This window comes from Hypanus sabinus, chromosome 9, assembly GCF_030144855.1.
Source record: "Hypanus sabinus isolate sHypSab1 chromosome 9, sHypSab1.hap1, whole genome shotgun sequence".
Lineage (NCBI taxonomy): Eukaryota > Metazoa > Chordata > Chondrichthyes > Myliobatiformes > Dasyatidae > Hypanus > Hypanus sabinus.
This window is the reverse complement of record NC_082714.1, coordinates 161,208,603-161,234,039: the sequence shown is the minus strand read 5'-3', so window position 1 is coordinate 161,234,039 and position 25,437 is coordinate 161,208,603. Positions and strand designations below refer to the sequence as shown.

The following is a 25,437-nucleotide window of genomic DNA, read 5'->3' as shown; positions in this document are numbered from 1 at the left end:
GGGCATAGCAACTTGCAATCACAACTGAAGCAAACAACATTCATTCTACTGCATTGAATTACATCTTAACAGCACACATAGAAGATAGGATATGTAAACAGTACTTGTACTTACTCCTTATATGACATTCCTTAGTAAAAGAGAAGAGTCAGTATGGGAAAAAGATTTTTCTGAAGTGCAAAGAAAATATATTATCAAAGTACATATATGTCACTGTATACAACCCTGAGATTCATTTTCTTGTGGACATACTCAGTAAATCCAAGAACTACAATAGAATCAATGAAAGAACACACTCAACGGGACAGATAAGCAATTAATGCACACAAGACAGCAAACTGTGCAAAGACAAAAGAAAAAAAGAAATAATAATTATAAAAATAAGCAACAAATGTCAAGAACATAAGATGAAGAATCCTTCAAAGTAGTTATGCTTCAGGAGCCTGACGGTTGAGGGGTAATAACTGTTTCTGAACCTGGTGGTGTGAATCCTGAGGCTCCTGTACCTTCTTCTAGATGGCAGCAGCAAGAAGAGAGCTTGTCCTGAGTGGTGTGGGTCCCTGATGATGGATGCTGCTTTTCTATGACAGCATTTCATGTAGATGTGCTCAAAGGTGGGGAGGGCTTTACTTGCTAAACCTTCCTCACTACCACAATCCACTGTCCATGTATGCAAGATATTTCAAAAGAAGAGGGAATGAGAAGATTGGAAGTAAGTACTGGAAAATTATAGAACTATGCTATCAATGTCAATATGACCATTAAGATGTAGGAGCAGAATTAGGGTATTCAGGCCATTGAAATCTGCTTGTCAAGCCATCATGACTTGATTTATTACGCCCTTCAACTCCATTCTCCTGCCTTCTCCCTGTAACCTTCATCACTGTTACTAATCAAGAGCCTACCAACCTCAGATTTAAATATACCCAATGACTTGGTTTCTACAGCTGTCTGTGGCAATGAATTCCAGATTCACCACCTTCTGGCTAATGGACTAGCACGTGCATTGATGCTCATATTACAAACCAAACAATGACAGCAGAATAGGACTGCTATGTAATTATAGTATTGAGTTCAATGATTTGAAATCTTTCTACCTGGACTTTGTGCAAGACAAAGACAACAAAGGAGCATTGCCACCAGGAAGAACTGAGAAACAGTCCAGAGCACTCTGGTCAACACAATGAAAATTTGGAAACTGCAGATCACATGACATTAAAAGAGCCTCCAGATTTAATACCTATGCTAGAGCTACATACTTCACAATTTTTATTAATATCAAGTTGTTTCAAAGTTCAAAATAAATTTGTTATCAATGTACATACATATCACCATATACAACCCTATTCTTGTGAGTATACTGAATAAATCCAAAATAAGTAAAAACCATAATAGAATCAATGAAATTTCTACGCAATCTTTAGATTTTCTAGTTCTGATGAGCTTATTGTGCGACTCATAGTCTTACAATATAGAAACAAGCCACTCAGCCCAATGGGTCCAAAATTCTGCTAAGCCAAAATTTCAGAATTTTTAGTTTAATTTTAAACTTTCAGCACAGTAGCACAGCTCATAGTGACCTGGATTCAATCTTACTGTCTCTGTGCAGTTTGTACATTTGCCCTGTAACAGGATGAGTTTCCATGGGTTCTCCAGCTTCAATTGGCATTCCAAATATGCATGGTATGATCAGTCAATTGGTTATTGCAAATAGCTTCTAATGCGGAGGTAAGAAACAATATGAGGAGATTTGAGACGAAGAATGGGAGAATGGAGTGGAACATGAATAGGATGTTACAAAAATCAAAAAAAGATGGTGGTTTAGCTTTACCTAATTTTAGATTTTATTATTGGGCAAATAATATTCGTAATTTATTGTATTGGAAATTAGATTTGGATTCACCACTGTGCCCACAGTGGGTAAATTTGGAATGTAATGAGGTAAAGGGATATTCTCTATTCTCTGTTCTTGGTTCTTGTCTTCCTGCGGATTTAGTTAAATTTAATAAACAAATATTTAATCCTGTTATTAAACATACATTACGAATTTGGTTTCAATTTCGTAAGTTTTTTATTTTGAAAAACTTTGTTCTTGATAGCCCTATCTTATTTAATTTCTTTTTCAAACCTTCCTGGACAGATCAAGCTTTTAACATATGGAAAAGGAAAGGTATAAAATGTTTTCGTGATCTCTTTTTTGAAGATACTTTGATGTCATTTGATCAACTTTCTAATAAATTTGAATTACCTAAATCTAATTTTTTCAGATATTTACAAATTAGAAATTTTTTACATAAAGTTTTACCATCTTTTCCTAATTCAACTTTGATGGACACTACAGATTTGATCTTTACCTTAAATCCTTGTCAGAAGGGATTAGTAGCTTTTATTTATAATATGATTATGAAGATACAACCAGAAATATCAGTTAGAATTAAACAAGAATGGGAAAAAGAACTTCAATACAACATATCAACAGATAAATGGGGAAAAATTTTGCAAATGGTTAATTCTTCTTCTATATGTGCTAAACATGCTTTAATACAATTTAAAATTGTACATAGAGCTCATATGTCTAAAGATAAACTTGCTCGATTCTATTCTCATATTAACCCTCTATGTGACAGATGTCATTTAGCAGTGGCCTCATTGACCCATATGTTTTGGTCATGTCCCACTTTACATAATTATTGGAAGGATATATTTACTACTATTTCCTCAATTTGGAATATAGATTTACAACCTCATTTTATTACTGCAATTTTTGGCATACCAAATGAAGATGGCAATCAGTTTTCCCCCTCAATCAGACGAATGATTGCTTTTGTAACATTAATGGCCAGAAGGTCTATACTACAAAATTGGAAAGAAGTAAATCCTCCTACTACATTTCAGTGGCTTTCTCAAACTATTTCTTTTCTGAGTTTGGAAAAAATTAGAAGCACTATTTTTGACTCATCAATTAAATTTGAAGAAACTTGGAGACCGTTTATTCGACATTTTCATATGAATTAATTTGGCCTTCTCCAGACCTTTCTGCTTATTCATGTTCAGGTATGGAGTTCCGGAGTTCTTTGATACTATCTTATACTTGTAAACTGTTATTATTGCCTATGTTAGTTTAGTTTAGTGTTTTATTTTTTTTAATATATATTTTTTCTCACATATTTTTTAATATTTTTTTTTTCTTTTTTAATGGTTATTTGTTTTTTTTTCATATAATCATGTGGACTTGATTAAGGTATTTTCTTTTGTTGATGTTTAGTAGGATATTATTATCTTATTATCAATGTGATTTCAAGTCTATTGTATTTATAATTTACTTATTACTATGTTATTTTTTTTGTGTATATGTGAAAATCAATAAAAAGATTGAAAAAGAAAAGAAAGAAAGAAGAATAGGATGAGTGTAAATGGGAGTTTGATGTCCAACATACATGGTGGACACCAGTGTTTTTTCATCTGCTATATCTCTCCATGGCATTAACTGTTCCCATTTATCCTTTTCATTATTATGTGCCATGTCATATGACATAGGTGATCATAGTCTTTTCATGACCATGACTGCTCTTGGCAATTTTTTTTTATGGAAATGGTTTGCCTTTGCCTTCTTCTGGGCAGTGTCTTTACAAGGCAGGTGACCCCAGTCATTGTCAGTACCCTTCAGAGATCGTCTGCCTGATGTCTGTGGTCGCATAACCAGGACTTGTGATATGCACTAGCTGCTCATACAACCATCTACCACCTGCTCCCATGGCTTTGTGTGACCCTGACTGATGGGAGGAGGGCTAAGCAGGTGCTACACCTTGCTCAAGGATGATCTGCAGGCTTGCTGTCATCTCCTTTGGCAGAGATGTATCTCCATCCTTTTACCACAATAATAAAGATAATTCAGCAACAAATACTGATATTTCAGTAATATTGTAATTCAGAAAGTACTTTTTAATAATATGTTATTTACATGCCAATAATAACTATATAATACAGATTCTGATTCAAAGTTTCAATTATTTTTATGTTTCTGACATCATCAGTCATATACAGTAAAGTCAAATCTAAATTCTCACCAGAGCTGCTATGGATATATAATGATGGTAGTCATATAACCACTCTGAAAATAAGGAGACAGCGGGACAGGTTGCAGGGAAATAATGAGAAGATGTTCTCATTAATGTTCCCATCAAGCATTATATCCAACACAGCCATCTGAGAAATTCAAAAGCCACAAAACTGAACTTAGCTGCAATGTCTTAGAAAAAGAGTTCTTCAAAGATATAATCAAAAAATAAGAAAAAATGGCATCATTTATAACAAAATGTCTATAGTTCCTGACCAGTTATCTTGATGACCACCATATTCCATTGGGCAAAGCAACCCTACATTTCAGAACACAAAAGATTCTGCAGATACTGAAAATGCTGGGAAACGCACATACAAAATACTGGAAGAACTCAGCAGGTCAGACAGTAATAAACATAGAAACATAGAAAACCTACAGCCAATACAGGCCCTTCGGCCCACAAAGCAGTGCCAAACATGCCCTTACCCTAGAACTACCTAGACTTACCCATAGCCCTCTATTTTCCTAAGCTCCATGTACCTAACCAGGAGCCTCTTAAAAGACCCTATCATTTCTGTTCCCACCACTGGTGCCAGCAGCCCATTCCACGCACTCACCACTCTCTGCGTAAAAACTTACTCCTGACATCTCTGTACCTGCTTCCAAGCACCTTAAAACGATGTTCTCTCGTGCTAGCCATTTCAGCCCTGGGAAAAAGCCTCTGACTATCCACAAGATCAATGGCTCTCATTATCTTGTACACCTCTATCAGGTCACCTCTCATCCTCCGTCGCTCCAAGGAGAAAAGGCAAAGTTCACTCAACCTCTTCTCATAAGGCATGTTCCCCATTCCAGGGAACATCCTTGTAAGTCTCCTCTGCACCCTTTCTATGGTTTCCACGTCCTTCCTATAATGAGGCAATCAGAATTGAGCACAGTACTTCAAGTGAGGTCTGACCAGGGTCCAATATACCTGCAACATTACCTCTCGGCTCTTAAACTCAATCCCATGGTTGTTGAAGGCCAATGCACCGTATACCTTCTTAACCACAGAGTCAACCTGCACAGCAGCTTTGAGTGTCCTATGGATTTGGACCCCAAGATCCCTCTAATCCTCCACACTGCCAAGAGTCCTATCATTAATGCTATATTCTGCCATCATATTTGACCTACCAAAATGAACCACCTCACATTTATCTGTGTTGAACTGCATCTGCTACTTCTCAGCCCAGTTTTGGATCCTATCAATGTCCCATTGTAACCTCTAACAGCCCTCCACACTATCCACAACACCCCAACCTTTGTGTTATCAGCAAATTTACTAACCCATCCCTCCACTTACTCATCCAGGTCATTTATAAAAATCACAAAGAGTTGGGATCCCAAAACAGATCCTTGAGGGACACCACTAGTCACCAACCTCCATGCAGAATATGACCTGTCTACAACCACTCTTTGCTTTCTGTGGGCAAGCCAGTTCTAGATCCACAAAGCAATGTCCCCTTACCTCCTTACTTTCTCAATAAGCCTTCCATGGGGTACATTATCAAATGCCTTGCTGAACCCCATAAACATTACATCTATGGCTCTGCCTTCATCAATATGTTTAGTCACATCCTCAAGAATTCAATTAGGCTCATAAGGAATGACCTGCCTTTGACAATGGAATGCTGACTATTCCTAATCATATTATGGCTCCCCAAATGTTCATAAATCCTGCTTTTCAGGATCTTCTCCATCAACTTATCAACCACTGAAGTAAGACTCACTGGCCTTTAATTTCCTGAGCTGTCTCTACTCCCCTTCTTGAATAAGGGACCAAATTCTGCAACCCTCCAATCCTCCGGAACCTCTCCCGTCCTCATGGATGATGCAAAGATAATCGCCAGAGGCTTAGCAATCTCCTCCCTCACTTCCCACAGTAGCCTGGGGTACATCCTGTCCAGTCCCGGTGACTTATCCAACTTAATACTTTCCAAAAGCTCCAGCACATCCTCTTCCTTAATATCTACATGCTCAAGCTTTTCAGTCCATTGCAAGCCATCCCTACAATCGCCAAGATCCTTTTCCGTAGTGAATACTGAAGCTAAGTATTCATTAAGTACCTGGGCTATCTCCTCTAGTTCCATACACACTTTTCCACTGTCACACATGATTGGTCTTATTCTCTCATGTCTTATCCTCTTGCTCTTCACACACTTGTAGAATGCCTTGGGGTTTTCTTAATCCTGTCCACCAAGACTCTCTCATGGCCCCTTCTGGCTCTCCTAATTTCATTCTTAAGTTCCTTCCTGCTAGCCTTATAATTTTCTAGATCTCTATCATTACCTAGTTTTTAGAACCTTTTGTAAGCTCTTCTATCGTAAGAAATAAAGATTTGACATTCTGGGCTGAGGTACTGGGCCCATTGAAACTGATGAAGGGACTCAGCCTGAAATGTCAACTCTTTACTCCCTTCCACAGATGCTGCATGACCTGCTGAGTGTGTGCTACCCTACATTTCTACCCTACCTTGGGAGCGGTACAGTAACATAGTGGTTAGCACATCGCTTTACAGAGCTAGCAGTGTGGGTTCAATATAGAGTTTGTACGATCTCTGCATGATCACGTGGGTTTCCTCTGGTGCTCCAGTTTCCTCCCATGATCCAAAATGTAAGTGTTAGTAAGTTAATTGTTGACATGGACATAATTGGGCAGCATAGAACCCGTTGGGCCAGAAGGGCATGTAACTGTGCTGTATCTCTAAATAAAAAAGAAAAATTTCAGAACACATTATACCTTCAGGAAGCTTCAGAAGGATTCAACAGCATGTTAACTTATAATTTTAAAGGACGTCCATCATTTCCATCTTAGCAGCACCACAACAAAAACTTTACTTACTATCCTGCCGACATTTCAACTTTCAAATTTAAGTGTGCTGGGAAGATAATAATTGTAATGGCTGAGCATCCTTCCTTCTCACACAGCCCCAATTCTACTTGTTTGTTGTCGATATGCTGAACATATACAAAACTATTGGGACTCTTCATCAGAACTGGGAAAATGTTAACTGGTTTGAAATGTCAACTGTTTCTCTTTCCACTCAGTTCTGATGAAGGGTCCCAAACCCGAAAAATTAACAGTCTCCCATTCCCTACTCTTCTGCCGAAGGTCGCCATATGTGAAATATTGATCTTTCCAGGGAATCTACTGTACCTGTGATTTTTTTTGACATTTTATGTTTTTTATTTCAGATTTACAGTCTTAGTTTTGAATTTTAAAATATTTATATACTCTGGATTATTACCCAAGGCATATGCCAATTGTCATAAGATTAATACAATCAAAATTGAAAAGGGTGAATACAGGAGTGGAGGTTTTGTATTTGAATGCACGTAGTACACAGAATAAGGTCGATGAACTCATAGCACAGTAACAGACTGGCAAGTATGATGTTGCTGAATCATGGCTGAAAGATTATAGCTGGGAGCTTAATGTCCAAGAATACACACTGTATCAAAAGGATAGGTAGGAAGACAGAGAGGGTGGCATGCCTCAGTTGGTTAAAAATGAAATTAAATTGTTAGATAGAGGTGAAATAGGTCAGAAGGTGTTGAATTGTTGTGGATAGAGCTAAAGGCTGATTTATATTTGTGCATATGGGCTAAGCTGCAGCCTACGCCGTAAACCTGATTTTCACTTCTGCATCGCTCTACGCCGTAGGGAGCATGCGTTGGTGTGCACCAAAACACTAGTTGGTGGGGGGGGGGGGGGGGTTCTATGCACTGCCTCCAACCTGATGACATGAACATTGACTTCTCTAACTTCCGTTAATGCCCCTCCTCCCCTTCTTACCCCATCCCTGACATATTTAGTTGTTTGCCTGTTCTCCATCTCCCTCTGGTGCTTCCTCCCCCTCCTTTCTTTCTCCCGAGGCCTCCCGTCCCACGATCCTTTCCCTTCTCCAGCTCGGTAACACTTTCGCCAATCACCTTTCCAGCTCTTAGCTTCATCCCACCCCCTCCGGTCTTCTCCTATCATTTCGCATTTCCCCCTCCCCCACTACTTTCAAATCTCTTACTATCTTTCCTTTCAATTAGTCCCGACGAAGGGTGTCGGCCCGAAACGTTGACAGCGCTTCTCCCTATAGATGCTGCCTGGCCTGCTGTGTTCCACCAGCATTTTGTGTGTGTTGTTTGAATTTCGAGCATCTGCAGATTTCCTTGTGTTGGGTCTATGCATTGATCACTATGATATCTCACTAGACAATTTCCCACCCTGAAACTGTCTCCTTATGCCTACTCTCCACATCTTATTTATTTATTTATTGTATTTAGAGTTACAACACAGTAACAGGCCCTTCAAACCCACCACCACTCAACTACATCCGTGTGACCAATTAACCTACTAACCTATACATCTTTGGAACGTGGGAGGAAAGCAGAGCACCCAGAGAAAACGCATATTGACAGGGAGAATGCAGATACTCCTTACAGAGAGGAATTCAGCCATGGTGTTGTAATAGACAATAGACAATAGGTGCAGAAGTAGACCATTCGGCCCCTCGAGTCTGCACCGCCATTCTGAGATCATGGCTGATCATTCACTATCAATACCCAGTCCCTGCCTTGTCCCCATATCCCTTGATTCCCCTATCCATCAGATATCTATCTAGCTCCTTCTTGAAAGCATCCAGAGAATTGGCCTCCACCGTCTTCCGAGGTAGTGCATTCCACACCTGCACAACTCTCTGGGAGAAGAAGCTCTTCTTCAACTCTGTTTTAAATAACTGACCTCTTATTCTCAATCCATGCCCTCTGGTACTGGACTCTCCCAACATCTGGAACATATTTCCTGCCTCAATCCTATCAAATCCTTTAATTATCTTAAACGTTTCAATCAGATCCCCTCTCAATCTCCTCAATTCCAGCATGTACAAGCCCAATCTCTCCAATCTCTCTGCGTAAGACAGCCCTGCCATCCCAGGAATCAACCTAGTGAATCTACGCTGCACTTCCTCAACTGCCAGAATGTCCTTCCTTAAACCTGGAGACCAAAACTGTACACAATATTCCAGGTGTGGTCTCACCAGGGCCCTGTACAAATGCAAAAGGACATCCTTGCTCTTGTATTCAATTCCCCTTGTAACAAAGGCCAACATTCCATTTGCCCTCTTCACTGCCTGTTGCACTTGCTCATTCACCTTCATTGACTGATGAACTAGGACTCCTAGGTCTCTTTGCATTTCTCCCTTACCTAACTCTACACCGTTCAGACAATACTCTGCCCTCTTGTTCCTGCTTCCAAAGTGGATAACTTCACATTTATAATAGCGTTATGCTAACCACTATGCTGCCATGCCACAGCTAATATTATATTAGGTATTAACTTTGACTCAATGCCTTTTGTGAGGATGCCTTCTGAATATAATACATCCATTATCTACAATGTCAAGCTTGTGATAAATTTGTTTGACATGATTTGTCCCTTCATGAAGCCTTGAGACTCTGATTAGATTAGGTTTTTCCAAATGCACTGCTATTGCTTCCTTAATAATTGATTCTCACATGCAGTATTTCTGACAATGGATGTCAGGCTTGTTGCCTTCACCCTTTTTTGAAAATGGATGTTACATTCCACTCTAGAAGTTAAAGATCTTTCAAAGATTATAACCAATACAGCCACTCCCTTTGTAGTTAGTAATTTTTTCTAGAAACCTAGGATACAAGCCATCCAGTACAGTATGCATATCAGCCTTTAGTCCCATTACTTTATCCAACAGTGATTTTCTCATGATCGATTTGGTTTTCCTCCAGCAGTATTTGGTATTAATGAGATTTATCTATTACTGTAAAGACTGTAGCAATATACACTCAGTGGCCACTTCATTAGATACTTCCTAGACCTAACAAGTGATATGAAAACAGCAATGAAGAATCTATCTATATGCGTGTGATGGTATAGCCAAACAGAGATGGAGGACCTTCATTATTGCCCTAAATGCCAGCGGCATAACAGGCAATAAGTACCTAATAAAGTTGCCACTGAATGCATGTTTGTGGTCTAATGCTGCTATAGCTGATCCACTTTAAAGTTCAGAGTTCTGTGTTCAGAGATGCTCTTTTGCCACCACTGTTGTAACACATAGTTATTTGAGTTGCTGTGGCCTTCCTATCAGCTTGAACCAGTCTGGCCATTCTCCTTTGATGTCATTTTCACCCACAGAACTGCCATTCACTGTATGTTTTTTGTTTTTAGCACCTTTCTCTATAAATGCTGGAGACTGTTATGGATGAAAATCCCAGATCAGCAGTTTCTGAGATAACCACCCATCTGGCACCAACAATCAATCCAAGGTAACACAAGGAAATCTGCAGATGCTGGAAATTCAAACAACACACACAAAATGCTGGTGGAACACAGCAGGCCAGGCAGCATCTATAGGGAGAAGCACTGTTGATGTTTCAGGCCGAGACCCTTCGTTAGGACTCAATCCAATCCAAGGTCAAGTTACTTAGATCATATTTCTTTCCCATTCTGATGTTTGGGCTGATCAACAACTGAACCTCTTGACTATGCCTGCATGTTTTGATGCATTGAGCTGCGGCCACATGACTGGTTGATTAGATATTTGCAGTAACAAACAGATGTACAGGTGAACACACACAAAATGCAGGAGGAACTCAAGCAGCATCAATGAAAATAAATAAACATCCAACGTTTCAGGCCAAGATGCTTCATCAGGACCAGAAAGGAGGAGGAAGGAGATAGATGGGGGAGTGGAAGGAGAACCAGCTAGACAGTGATAGTTGAAGCCAGGTGGGTGGGAAAGGTGTACCTAATAACATGGCCACTGAGTATAATTCATAGCTTAAAGAAAATATGTCCCTTTAATATATCCAGCAGGAATAGTGGTATAATTATGGCTTAACTAGAGAATTGAAAGATAGCAATAGATCAAAGGAAAAGTTTAAACAATATTCCCAAACAGAGCATAAGTATACGGGTTTGAACATTGTCAAAATTGAACAAAAGAACCAAGAATTTGATAAAGACTAGTAAAGCAGAAGACAGGTGCTCCAGTGAGAAACAACAGACTGCAAAAGTTTCTATAGATACAGAATATCTTAGTAAAACTTAATGTGGGTTCCTTACAAGAAACTATTTTGGGGAATAAGGAAGTGGTAAAAAATTACCCCAAAAAATAAATCTCAGTGCTGTACATAGTGACATAGTTATAGTTTGATAATAAATTTACTTTATACTTTGAATTAGAACAAATAACTAGCAAGCGTATTCGAGGAATGAACAAAGTAAAAGTCCTGGAAATGGCAGAGAATGACAGATCAAGACTGAATGAGGAGTGGAAAGAAACCAGCAGTAGTGAAAAAAAATAATAGAGATTATTAACACAATCAAAAGAAGGTAAACTTCCAGGACCTGATAACCACATCTTACGGATTTGAAAGAGGATGAGGAAGATAACGGCACTGGCTGCTATATTCCAGATTCCAAAATAACTTCCACAATTGAAAGTAATCACGCTATCTAAGAAAGAAAATATCGGAAACTACAGATTAGTTATCTTGAGATCAATAGCAAAGAAAATACTAAAAAATTATTACTAAGGAAATGGTAGAAGAAGAAATAGGCCATTCAGCCCATCAAGTCTGCTACATCATTCCATCATGGCTGGTCCTGGATCCCACTTCAACCCATACACCTGCCTTCTCTCCATATCTTTTGGTGCCCTGACCAATCAGGAAACTATCAACTTCCACTTTAAACATACCCACAGACTTGGCTTCCATTGCAGTCTGTGGCAGAGCATGAGACGTGATCTGTACTTCCCCACCATTGAGGACAATTTCAAAAGGCAATGCTTCAAAAAAGTGGCAACTATCACTGACAAGCCCCATCACCCAGGACATGGCCTCTTCTCATTGCTGTCATCAAGGAGGAAGTACAGGTGATGAAACTGAGAACAATAAACTTGTATGGATGGGCAGGGGTTGAGCAATGAAGTGAAAACAGAGAGTAGGAAGAAGTAGGTCACTGTTGGTTTTTAGAGGCCATGACTCATGGGCGCCACAGGAGCTGGTGCTGAGGCCCCAGCTGTTCACAATCTGATCAGTGTGACACATCCAGTTTACTGAAGAGACAAACCTAAGTAGTAGTGTTAGCTGTGAAGATGCAAAGGAGGTATAAATAACTTAAATGAATAAAAAGGACATAGATGTTACACATCAGTAGAAAAACAGAAAGGCAGTACACACACACACACACACACACACACACACAGAATATATATAAATGGTAAAGGATTGAAATATATTGCCATTCAGAGAGACCTAGGTGTCCTTATACATAGATTAATGAAAGTTAATGTGCAGATACATCAAATATAACTCTGCCATGGATGGTCCCAAGCCCGGCTGTGAAAGGAAGGATTTGGGCATAGTGCTTGCAACCATACCCCAAAAAAACCCAGAGCAACAGAAATGTCAACAAAAGCTCCAAAGAGCTCATTCCTGGGTGAGGAATGGTCTTTGAAGATAGTCTTACACCAGGGGACAACTTGAAAGACAGGCCCAGAATAGAGGATTCTGACGAGCTGCTATCGGCAGTCAATGCTCCAATAGAGATGACAGGCTTAAGCATTAAATATGTTCGCCTTTAAAGCAAAAGGATTTGTGTTCAAGAGCAAAGACTTCCCAATGTAATCAAATTGAATTCTTGCAGGACCACACCTGGAATAACGTACAAGGAAGAAAAGTAACAAAGCTTATCAGATGCTTGAGATGCTGGAATGGGCAGGAGCTAGAGTTGCCCTATGGGGACAGAGTAAGCAGGCTGGGCCTATAACCTCATGGAAATAAATTTCATTAGCAGTTTGAGGAGATTTGATATGTCACCAAAGACTCTAGCAAAATTCCACAGAACCATGGAGAGCTTTTTAACTGGTTGCATCATTGTCTGGTACGCAGGAGGTACTGCACACGACTGGGAAAAAGCTGCAGAACCTTGCAAACTCAGCAAACTTCATCATGGACAATAGCCTCCCCACCATCAAGGACATCTTCAAAAAGGTGACATTCATCACTAACAACCCCAATCACACAGGACTTGGCCTCTTCTCATTGCTCTCAACAACGAGGAAGTACAGAAGCCTGAAGATACATACTGACGTTTTAGGAACAGCCTCTTCCCCTCCACCATCAGATTTCTGAATGGATAAGGAACCCATGAACATTACCCCACTATATAGTTTTCCCTCTTTTTGCATTACTTATTTATTTTTTTATCTAGTCGGCCCTCCTTATCTGTGGGGGATTGGTTCCGGGAGCCCCCGCGGAACTCAAGGCCCTTATTTAACCTAGCTCAGTGCGGTGGTCTTTAGGACCCAGCAGAACCCCGGACGTTATTTAACCTGTCTCAGTGTGGTGGACTTTAGGACCCAGCGCAGCTCTGAATCCGCAGTATTTCTATTCATGAAGATAATCACGATCACGACTGAAAATAAAGTGGAAGTAATAAAGTGATCAGAAAGAGGTGAAACGCCATCGGTCATTGGAAAAGTGTTAAGCCACAGTTGGTCAATGATCAGAACAATTTTAATGGAGCATGTGAAAGGCCCTGCCCCGATGAGAGCTACAATTATCACTAAGCGGCTATTGAAATACATACATTTCTTAAGTGTTTTATATGCATAGAAAGGTAAAATATATACTATATACTAAGACAAGCGTTTGACTAACTGACAGTAAATAATATCAGATGTACCTGTTCTGACTTCAAGTCCGACTTAAAGATGGACGGAGGAACGGAACTCGTTCATAACCTGGGGTCTGCCTGTACTTTTACGTCATCTCTAGATTACTTATAATACCTAATACAATGAAAATGCTATGTAAATAGTTGTAATACTGTATTGTTTCAGGAATAATGACAAGAAAAATAGCCCAGATGTGGAACAACGACTGCTGGAGAGAGAACTTCCGGGTTTTCCCACTCTGCGGCTGGTTGAATCCACACGTGTGGAACCCGCGGATAAGGAAGGCTGACTTTATATTTCTTATTGTAATTTATAGTTTTTATTATGAATTCCATTGCATAGCTGTCGCAAAACAACAAATTTCATGACAATTCCATATGCCAGTGATATTAAACCTGATTCCAATTCTGATAGAAAATTCTTATAGCAACAGACTCAAAACAAGGGTCAGGCATTCAAGACTGATGACAGTAAAGTTCTTCACTTAGAAGATGAAATTAGGAGTAAGACATTGTAATTCTCTATGCAACAGGTTTATGGGAGTCAAAAAGTCAAAGAGCAAAGACAAAAGAATCAGAATCAGGTTAATTATCACCAGCATGTGATGTGAAATTTGTTAAAGTAAAAGAAGCGAAAATCAGCTTACATTTTAGTTTTTACTTATATTTTTGACTTTTACTTGGTTATTTAATCTTTATTACCATTGGTAAGGAAAAAGAGATTGCAGTGCTACTCCATTTAGTGCAAACCAGCATTCTAACAATTCAATTACTAAAAACAGTGACTAAATGTAAAATAATATCTGAGTTATTTAGAATTACAGCTCAGTTACAACTGAATTAAAAACAAGCAACTCTTAAATTAAAAGAAACAGTGGCTGCCCCATTCAACTATTGTATATTCCCAAGTTATAAACTACAATGGTTAAATATAAAATAGCTTCAAGAATTAAAACTGAGATTTTAAAAAAAAGATCTGAAATCCGAGGGAGGTAGCTGCCCTACTTAAACCCAAATATTGCATGTCTATGTATTACTTATGGACTGTGGGTCTGTGCACAGATGTTTCTGTATCTCCTGCCAGATGGTAGAGGCTGAACAGGTGACTACTGGAGTGCGATGAGTCCATCACGATGCTGCAAGCCTGCCATAGACAGCGTGAATTGTTGATGGTTTCCATATTAGTTACAGTTGAAGTCAGAAGTTTACATACATCTTAATCAAATACATTCAAACTCAGTTTTTCACAATTCCTGACATTTAATCCTAGAAATCATTCCGTGTCTTAGGTCAGTTAGGATCACTACTTTATTTTAAGAATGTGAAAAGTCAGAATAATAGAGAGAGAATGATTTATTTCAGCTTTTATTTCTTTCATCACATTCCCAATGGGTTAGAAGTTCACATGCACTTTGTTTGTATGCATTTGGTAGCATTGTCTTTAAATTGTTTAACAGGGGTCAAATGTTTTGGGTAGCCTTCCACAAGCTTCTCACAGTAAGTTGCTGGAATTTTGTTCCTTTCCTCCAGACAGAACTGGTGTAACTGAGTCAGGTTTGTAGGCTTCCTTGCTCTCACACGCTCTTTCAGTTCTGCCCACAAATCTTCTATTGGATTGAGGTCAGGGCTTTGTGATGGCCATCCCAATACCTTGACTTTGTTGTCCTTAAGCAATTTTGCCACAACTTTGGAGGTATGCTTGGGGTCATTGTCCATTTGGAAAACCCATTTGCAACCGAGCTTTAACTTCCTGGCTGATTTATTGAGATGTTGCTTCAATACATCCACATAATTTTCCTTTCTCATGATGCCATCTATTTTGTGAAGTGCACCAGTCCCTCCTGCAGCAACACAACCCCACAACATGATGCTGCCACCCCCATGCTTCACGGTTGGGATGGTGTTCTTCAGCTTGTAAGCCTCACCCTTTTTCCTCCAAACATAATGACAGTCGTTATGATCAAACAGTTCAATTTTTGTTTCATCACACCAGAGGACATTTCTCCAGAAAGTAAGATCTTTGTCCCCATGTGCACTTGCAAACTGTAGCCTGGCTTTCTTATGGCGGTTTTGGAGCAGTGGTTTCTTCCTCGCTGAGCAGCCTTTCAGGTTATGTCAACAAATAACTTGTTTTACTGTGGATACAGATACTTGTCTACCTGTTTCCTCCAGCATCTTCACAAGGTCCTTTGCTGTTGTTCTGGGATTGATTTGCACTTTTCATGCAAAAGTACATTCATCTCTAGGAGACAGAATGCGTCTCCTTCCTGAGCGGTATGATGACTGCATGGTCCCATGGTGTTTATACTTGCATTCTATTGTTTGTACAGATGAACGTGGTACCTTCAGGAGTTTGGAAATTGCTCCCAAGGATGAACCAAACTTGTGGAAGTCCACAATTTTTTTTTTCTGAGGTCTTGGCTGATTACTTTTGGTTTTGTTTGTAAACTTCTGATGCACTGGAATTGTGATATAGTCAATTAAAAGTGAAATAATCTGACTGTAAACAATTGTTGGAAAAATTACTCATGTCATGCACAAAGTAGTTGTCCTCAATGTCTTGCCAAAACTATAGTTTGCTAATATGAAATCTGTGGAGTGGTTAAACAATGAGTTTTAATTACTTCTACCTAAGTGTATGTAAACTTCTGACTTCAACTGTACTGTAGTTGTGTCCCAATAATGTTCTCTGCAGTCCTGATTATTCATTGAAGTGCTTTTTGGTCGATGTTGTTGCAGCTAATATACAATACTCTCACGCCATAGGTTAATCTGATCTGCTCTCAATTCCACATCAGTGAAAGTTTACTAGCAGATTTTCTCTTTTTAAGATTGTATAGGTGCTGCCGAGCCTTCCCAGGGGTATCACAGAAGTGATGGTGGTTCAAGAAAGCTCCTCTGTGATGTTCACTCCTAAGAAATTATAGCTGGAAACCTTTTCCATTATTTCACTGTTTGTGAGTAGTGAAGCTTGTCCATAACTTCTTGATTCCCTGAAATTGATAATCATTTCTTTGTATTTTTGATGTTGAGTGAAAGGTTATGATTATTGCAGTATTCAGTTTCTGTTCCTGCTCTCTATTTCATTGTTATTTATAATTAATCCAAATACTGTGATGTCATCTGCAAATTTGATGATGGAGTTGGTGGCACTGGCAGGGGCATACTCATGGGTGAACTAGTGTTCAGTGTCTGAGAGGTTGTCATTTACTTGCCTAGTCTAACTGTCTGGGTGCAATTGGTATGAAAGTCTAGAATCCAGTTGCAGATTGATGTATTGAGTTCTGGATTGTGTAGTTTAATGTTAACTTGTTGGAAAGTATGGTGTTAAAGACAGAACGGTGCCTTCTCTATGCATCAAGGCTCAGGAACTCAATATATCCAGGAAAATATTTGTAGATATTATGAGGGTGCTACAGTTTGTGGAACTGCTGCCTCTAAGCTCTAATGCTCTGGGTTCAATGCTGACTTTCAGAGTGTCTACATGAAGTTTGCACAATTGACTTGTGACTTCGTCCTGTATCCCAAAGATAATCAGGTTAACAAGTTAATTGACCACTGTAAACTACCTCTAGAGAAGGGGTTCCCAGTCTTTTTTATACCATGGAGCCTTACTGTTAACTAAGGGGTCTGTGTACACCAGGTTGGGAACCCCTGCTCTCGTGTATAGATGAGTGGTAGTGTCTGGGGAAATGGATATAAATGTGTGTTCAATGATCAGTGCAGACTCATTGTGCTAAAGGGCCTATTTCTGTTTTGTATTATTCAGATTAAAAGCACTGAGGGATATCAGACCATAAGACATAGGAGAATTAGGCCATTTGCCCCACTGAGTCTGCTCTGCCATTCCATCATGACTGATTTATTATCCCTCTCAACTCCATTCTCCTGCCTGTAATTTTTGACATCCTTACTAACCAAGAACTTTAGTCTTCACAGTGGAAGACATTAGCAACATACCTGATAGCCAGAGGTCTCAGGGAATAGAATTAGGGACTGTCAAGATTACTAGAGAAGTGTTGAAGGTTGAACAAGTTAGGTCTCTATTCATTGAAGCGTGGTCAGTTTAGGAGACTGGGCAAAGAAATGGCAGATGAGGTACAACGTTGAGAAATGTACGGTTGTTATATGGGATACTGTGATCATATTACTGTGATTTAAATGTAATGTAATTCATATTACTTGGCTCCTTATGAGCTTTGTATTTATATCCATGCAATTTATATAATATTAATAAAAATATTGAAAGAGAATGTTGAGAAATGTACAGTTGTACATTTTGGAAGAAGAAACATTCAGGCAGATTATTATTTAGATGGTGAGAAAATTCAAAACTCAGAAGTGCAAAGGGACTTGGGGTCCTCATGCAAGATACCCTAAAGGTTAACCACCAGACTGGATCGGCAGTAAGGAAAGCGAATTCTATGTTGGCATTCATTTCAAGAGGAATAGTGTATAAGAGCACGGAGGTGTTGATGAGGCTCTATGGGGCACTGGTGAGACCTCATTTGGAATACTGTGTGCAGTTTTGGGCCCCCTATCTTAGAAGGGATGTACTGATGTTGGAGAGAGTTCAGAGAAGATTTACGAGGATGATTCCTGGAATGCAGGGGCTAACATATGAGGAGTGTTTGTCGGCTCTTGGACTGTATTCATTAGAGTATAGAAGAATGAGAGAGGATCTCATAGAAACATTTCAAATGTTGAAAGGGTTGGACAACGTAGACGTGGAAAGGCTGTTTCCCTTGGTGGGTGAGTCCAGGACAAGAGGCTTAGAATTAGAGGGTGCCCATTTAAAACAGAGATGAGGAGAAATTTTTTAGCCAGATGGTCATGGATTTATGGAATTCATTTCAACATACAGCTTTGGAGGCCCTATCATTGAGGGTGTTTAAGGAGGAGATTGTTAGGTATCTAATTAGTCAGGGTATCAAGGGATATGGGGAAAAAGCCAGAAATTGGAACTAGATGGGAAAATAGTTTAGCTCATGGTGAAGTAGCGGAGCAGACTCAATGGGCCAAATGGCCTACTTCTGCTCCTTTGTCTTATGATCTTTGTGAACTTATTGACCTCTGCTTTAAATATATCCGATGACTTGGCCTCCCCAGATGCCTGTGGCAATGAATTCCACAGATTCACCTCCCTCTACTAAAAAAAACTCATTTTCATCACTGTTCTAAAGGCTCACCCCTCAATTCTGAGGCTGTGCCCTTTGGTCCTAGATTCCCCCCCCCCCCCGACCCCATTATAGAAAACATTCTCTTCACGTCCACTCTATCTAGGCCCCTTTCAGCATTCAATAGGTTTCAATGAGATCCTTCCCCTCATTCTTCTAAATTCCAGCGAGTACAGGCCCAGAGCTATTAAATAAACTTCATACATTAACCCTTTCATTCCTAGAGTCATTCGCATGAACCTCCTCTGAATCCTCTCTAATGTCAGCACATTCTTTCTGGGACAAGGGGCCTGACCAATGACTCAATTTACAAGTTAAACTTTAGGGAATCCTGCACAACAACCCCCAAGTCACTTTGCATCCCCAATGCCAGCACATCATTTCTTGGATAAGGAGCCCAAAACTGCTCACAATACTCTGTAGGGTCTAACCAGTGCCTTAAAAGCCTTTGGATATGGGGTAAGTGCAGGAAAGTGACTGCAAGCAAGAAACAGCTTAACAGCCTCCACCTGCTTCTGCACCTTAGGAAACCCAATTCCAATCTCGTCGCAATCCCCATATTTTCTTTAACGCCTTAGGTGTCTAAAAAGCAAAGTATAGCAAATGCTGGAAATATGAAGTAAAACAGCTGTGATCACAGGTCATTAACATGAAATGTCATAAATCCGAGATCTTGACTTTAATGGCAAGCTTGGCATTTGTTGTCCGAACCTAATTGCTCCCTAGCTGGGCCATTACAGAGCCAATCATATCAGGGCATCTGGAGTTACAGATCTACCAGACTGGGCAAGAGATACATGTTTGCTATCAAGCTAATTAGTGAACCAGATGGGGTTTTACAACCAAGCGATTTCATGGCTACCAATAATAGGTTTCATTTACTCGGCTAAAATTTACAGTATTTTAATTCTCCAGCCAGTGTGGTAAGACTTCATTTCCAGATGAACTGTACAAACTTCTGGATTATAAATTAACCACGATGGCTACTACATGCAGTATATAACAAAACCCATACTCTTCTCCATTAAAATCCCACAGGTGTTCAAAAATTCACCCTGGTAGTAATGGCAAAAGCTGCAAAGGGTGGTGTCCCACAGGGCAATGAAGAAGGTTATCTAACATCAGAACAGCATCACGATCAACTAGGGAAGTGAACAACGGAATGGCACATAGAATTTAACTTGGAAATGTGTGAGGTGGTGCATTAGGATTTGCATGGTAAATGGTAGGGTCCAGGAGAGTTGGGTCAGTGGCCACTTTATTAGGTGCACTTGTACATATGCTCGTTAATGCAAATATCTAGTCAGCCAATCATGTGGCAGCAACTCAATGCATAAAAGCAAGCAGACATGGTCAAGAAGTTCACTTGTTGTTTGGACCAAACGTCTGAATGAGGAAGAAATGTTATCAAAGTGATTTTGACCTTGGAATGATTGCTAGTGCCAAAGAAGATGTTTGAACATCTCAGAAACTGCTAAAATATACATTCAGTGCATAGCAGTTCTGTGGGCAAAAATGTCTGGTTAATGAGAGATCAGAGGAGAATAGCCAGACTGGTTCAAGTGGACAGGAAAGCAACAGTAACTCAAATAACCACACGTTATAACAATGATGTGCAGAAGAGCACGCCTGAAAAAATCACTAAGCAACTACCATCAACAGATCAATAGCAATACCAGAAGAAACAACACACTGGCCCATTGCTATACCACCATCAAGAATGCCTACCGTGTTATTCTACGCCCTCACTTCGGGAAGTCTAATCACCTAGCTAAACTTCTACTCCCTGAGTATAGGCCGAGACTGAAGACTGCAGCACCAGCACTGAGGACCAAGAAGGTATGCACAAGGGAAGCACAGGAGCACCTACAGGACTGTTTTGAATTGGTGGACTGGATTATATTCAGGGATTCATCTTCAAACCTGGATGAGTATGTTGCAGTTGTTACCGACTTCATTTAAACCTGTGTAGATGAGTGTATGCCCACAAATACTTACTGTACATTCCCAAATCAAAAGCTGAAGATGAACCAGCAGGTCTGCCATCTGCGAGGCTAGATCCGGGACATTCAAGTCTGGCGACCCAGCACTGTACCAGAAAACCAAGTATGATTTGCACAAGGCTGTTTCAAGGGTGAAGAGACAATTTCGAATGAGGTTGGAGGCGACATCGGATGTACGGTAACTCTGGCAGGGTCTGCAAGACATTACTTCCTACAAAGCGAAACCCAATAGCACAAATGACAGCGATGCTTCACTCCCAGATGAACTCAACGCCTTCTATGCCTGCTTTGAAAGGAGAACACAACTTCAGCCGTGAAGATGTCTGCTGCACCTGATGACCTTGTGATGTCCATCTCAGAGGCTGACGTTAGACTGTCTTTAAAGAGAGTGAACCCTCGCAAGGCAGAAGGTCCTGATGGAGTAACTGGTAAAGCTCTGAAAACCTGTGCCAGCCAACTAGCTGGAGTATTCAAGGACATTTTCAACCTCTCACTGCTATGGGTGGAAGTTTCGACTTGCTTCAAAAAGGCAACAATTATACCAGTGCCTAAGAAGAATAATGTGGGCTGCCTTAATGAGTATCGCCCGGTAGTACACAGCGACAGTGAAATGTTTTGAGAGGTTAGTCATGACTAGTCTGAACTCCTGCCTCAACAAGGACCTAGACCCAGTGCAATTTTCCTATTGACACAATAGGTCAATGGCAGATGTAATCTCAATCTGTCCACACAGTTTTAGACAACACAAACACCTATGTCAAGATGCTGTTTCTCGACTATAGCTTAGCATTTAATACCATCATTCCCACAATCCTGATTGAGAAGTTGCAGAAACTGGGCCTCTATACCTCCCTCTGCAAGTGGATCCTCAACTTCCTGACCTGAAGACCACAATCTGTGCAGATTAGTTATAACATCTCCTCCTCGCTGATGATCAACACTGGCGCACCTCGGTGTGTGCTTAGCCCACTGCTCTGCGCTCTATATACACATGACTCTGTGGCTAGGCATAACTCACATACCATAAGTTTGCTGATGATACAACCACTGCTGGTAGAATCTCAGGTGATGACGAAGGGCATGCAGGAATGAGAGATGTCAGCTGGTGGAGTGGTGCCGCAGCAACAACCTGGCACTCAATGTCAGTAAGATGAAAGAGCTGATTGTGGACATACCAATCCTCTTAGAGGGATCAGAAGTGAAGAGAGTGAGCAGCTTCAAGTTCCTCGGTGTCAAGACTTCTGAGGATCTAACCTGGTCCCAACATATCGATGTAGTTATAAAGAAGGCAAGACAGCAGCTATACTTTATTAGGAGTTTGAAGAGATTTGGCATGTCAACAAATACACTCAAAAACTTCTATAGTTGTACCATGGAGTGCATTCTGACAGGCTGCATCACTGTCTGGAATGGAGGGGCTACCGCACAGGACCGAAAGAAGCTGCAGAAGGTTTTAAATCTAGTCAGCTCCATCTTGGGTACTAGATACTTTGTAAAGTACCCAGACCATCTTCAGAAAGAGGTGTCTCAGAAAGGCAGCATTCATAATTAAGGACCTCCAGCACCCAGGGCATGCCCTTTTCTCACTGTCAGGTAGGAGATACAGAAGTCTGAAGGCACTCACTCAGTGATTCAGGAACAGCTTCTTCCCCTCTGCCATCCGATTCCTAAATGGACATTGAAACTTTGGACACTACCTCACTTTTTAAAAAAATATACATTATTTCCATTTATGCATGTTTTTAATCTATTCAATATAGGTAATTGACTTACTTGTTTATTTATTATTTTCCCCTCTGCTAGATTATGTGTTGCATCGAACTACTACTGCTAAACTAACAAATTTTACATCACATGCCGATGATAATAAACCTGATTCTGATTGCCCAATAAATTGAATTGGGTTCCACTCTTGTACCAAATAAAGTGGCCATTTTGAGATACATAGTTTCCTGAAAGTGGTGACAACAATGACCCTTGCTTTCATTGGTTAGGGCATTGAGTACACAAGTTATGACATCATGTTGCAACTGTACTAGTAGCCAGTAAGAGTATTGTGTCCTGTTCTGGTCACCTGGCTAGAGGAAGGATGTCATTAAACTGTAAAGATTTCAGAAAGATTATCAAGACCATGAACAGGACTGGGTAGCTTGAGTTAATAGGAAAGGCTGTTTTCCCTGGAGCAGATGAGGCTGAAGGGATGACCTTGTAAGAGGTATGGAAAATCATGAGGGGCAAAGATAAGGTGGACGGCCAATTTCTTTTCCCCAGGGTAGGCGGGGTGGAGGTATGGAACTAAAGTGCATAGATTTCAGTTGAGAGAGGAGTCCTGTCGGACAACATTTTCACAACGGGGATAGTAGATTTATGGAACTAACTACCAGAGGAAGTGGTAGGGTCAGGCACAGTTAAGGACATTTAAGAGACATTTTGACAGGTTCAGGGTAGAGGAGGGATCTTAGAGGATATTGGTCATGTTTGGTTAGCATGAAGAAGACGGACCGAAGGGCATATGCTTCCCTGCTGTATAACGGGAGAAAATCCATCTTTGGGACTTCTGTATTCGTACTTTTAACGCAACTGATCGGGTTTCTGGAGAGCGCTTTGCACCTCTGAAGTACGACGGAGGGGCAGCCGCGTCCTCTGCCCCTGACAGACGACACCTCACTCCCGACCCCCCATCCCGTCTCTGGGGTCGTAGCTCAGCTCCACGAAGGTGGAAAGGGGGAGTTGGTGCTTCCTGAACCCTGGGGAAGGGAGATGGACGAGGTGACGAGGAGAGGCGAGATGCCAGGGAGGGACAGAAGGCGGCTGACGGGCAGAGCGGGGTATCCCGGGCTTTTACCTCCTCCAAGGCAGTCACCGCGTTCCTGCAGTTCCCCATTTTGGTGGTAAACGAGGAGGTCGTCGGCGAGCTGTGGTCCTCCAGGGTCTCGCTGATAAATTCCTGCACCGTGATGACCTCCGGCATGTCTTCCTATTATTATTATTTCCCCCTTTCCGGATCAAATGTCCCCTTTTGCAATAGGGCGATGATGACTTTAAAATAATAGTAACAACGTTGAAGAGGAGGAGAGAGAGGGAGCCTCCCCGAGGCAGGAGCGCCGGCAGACTGCCGCCCTCACACGCGGGCGCGCGCTCCGACGACAACAGGGAAGGAAATGCTGGCGGGAGCGCGCTCCTCGCGACCGAGCGTGCCGCCGCCCGCGCGCCCGCTCCTCGCGAGAGACCGTCCCGCCGCCCGCGCGCCCCTCACTCTCCGTTGCCCATCCCCATCGGCGGGACCCAGGTAGACCGTCTCACGGGTAACTCGACCTCCCCTAATCCGGTGTTTATTATATTTTACAAACTTTAAAGTGGGACATTTCTGAGCGGTTCTGTTGTTGTTAAAATCACTTTGCTTCCGTGCAGTGCAGAAACTAACTAGCTGTCAGAAACGGCCGTGTGATATTGACCTCATCAAAGTCAAAGTAAATGTACTATTAAAGTATATTTAAGTCGCCATATACGTTACTGCCCTGAGATTTATTTTCCTGCAGGCATTTCCCATCAACAGTTTCACTGATGTTGGGTTGCTTTCTATCCTTGAGGAAATTGTGTTAACCAGTAGATTCAAGAACTCTTGGCCGTCCAATCACAAACGGGAAAATCTGCAGATGCTGGAAATCGGAGCAACACACACAAATTGCTGGAGGAACCCAACAGACCAAGCAGCATCTATGGAGAGGAATGATCAGTTGATGTTTCTGGCTGAAACCCTTTGGCAGGACTGGAGAAAATCATCTTTTTTACCTGGAAAGAAAATAGTCAATGCTATTCCTGGTGAAGGGTCTTGGCTCGAAATTTTGACTGTACTGTTTTCCTAGATGCTGCCTGGCCTGCTGTGTATACGTCTCTTGGTTGTCCATCCAATGGAGAAGCAAGCGGCTCACTGTCCCAAAGACCCTCACCATCTTTACGATGCACTATATCTGGTACATCATTGCTTCAGATTCAGATTCATTTATCTGTCATGTGCACTTGGAAACATACAGTGAAATACATCATTTGGGTTAACAAGCAACTCAATCTAAGGATGTGCTGGGGACAGCCTGCAAGTGTTGCCACAAATTCTTCTATTAACATAGCATACCTACAATGCTCAGCAATAAAACAATCCCCTTGTTGCCCAGCCATGCGCTCTCTCTCTCTCAATCTCTCTCTCTCTCTCTCTCTCTCTCTCTCTCTCTCTCTCTCTCTCTCTCTCTCTCTCTCTCTTTCTCTCTCTCTCTCTCTTTCTCTTTCTCTCTCCCCCCCCCACAACAAACTAGGATTCCTCCATTTGATTCTTGAAGCTCACCCTCCAACTCCCCCAGTGAATTTACAGACCCAGGCCTTTGGCTATCAAGTCATGAATTCTGGACTTTGATTTTCAATATCTCCAAAATAGAGAGAAGTAGAGAAG

The 25,437-nt window shown here is 40.9% G+C and overlaps 1 protein-coding gene across 1 annotated transcript in view; it reads right to left on the bottom strand.

The window, feature by feature from the left end:
• Positions 1-24,083, bottom strand: part of unm_sa1614 (un-named sa1614) — a 156,245-nt gene extending 132,162 nt beyond the window's left edge. Inside the window, exon 1 of the mRNA XM_059980984.1 lies at positions 23,839-24,083. Within this exon, the coding sequence (XP_059836967.1) occupies positions 23,839-23,964 (126 nt within the window). The 5' untranslated portion in view covers positions 23,965-24,083. The remainder of the gene's footprint in view (positions 1-23,838) is intronic.
• Between the last annotated feature and the right edge of the window lie 1,354 nt (positions 24,084-25,437).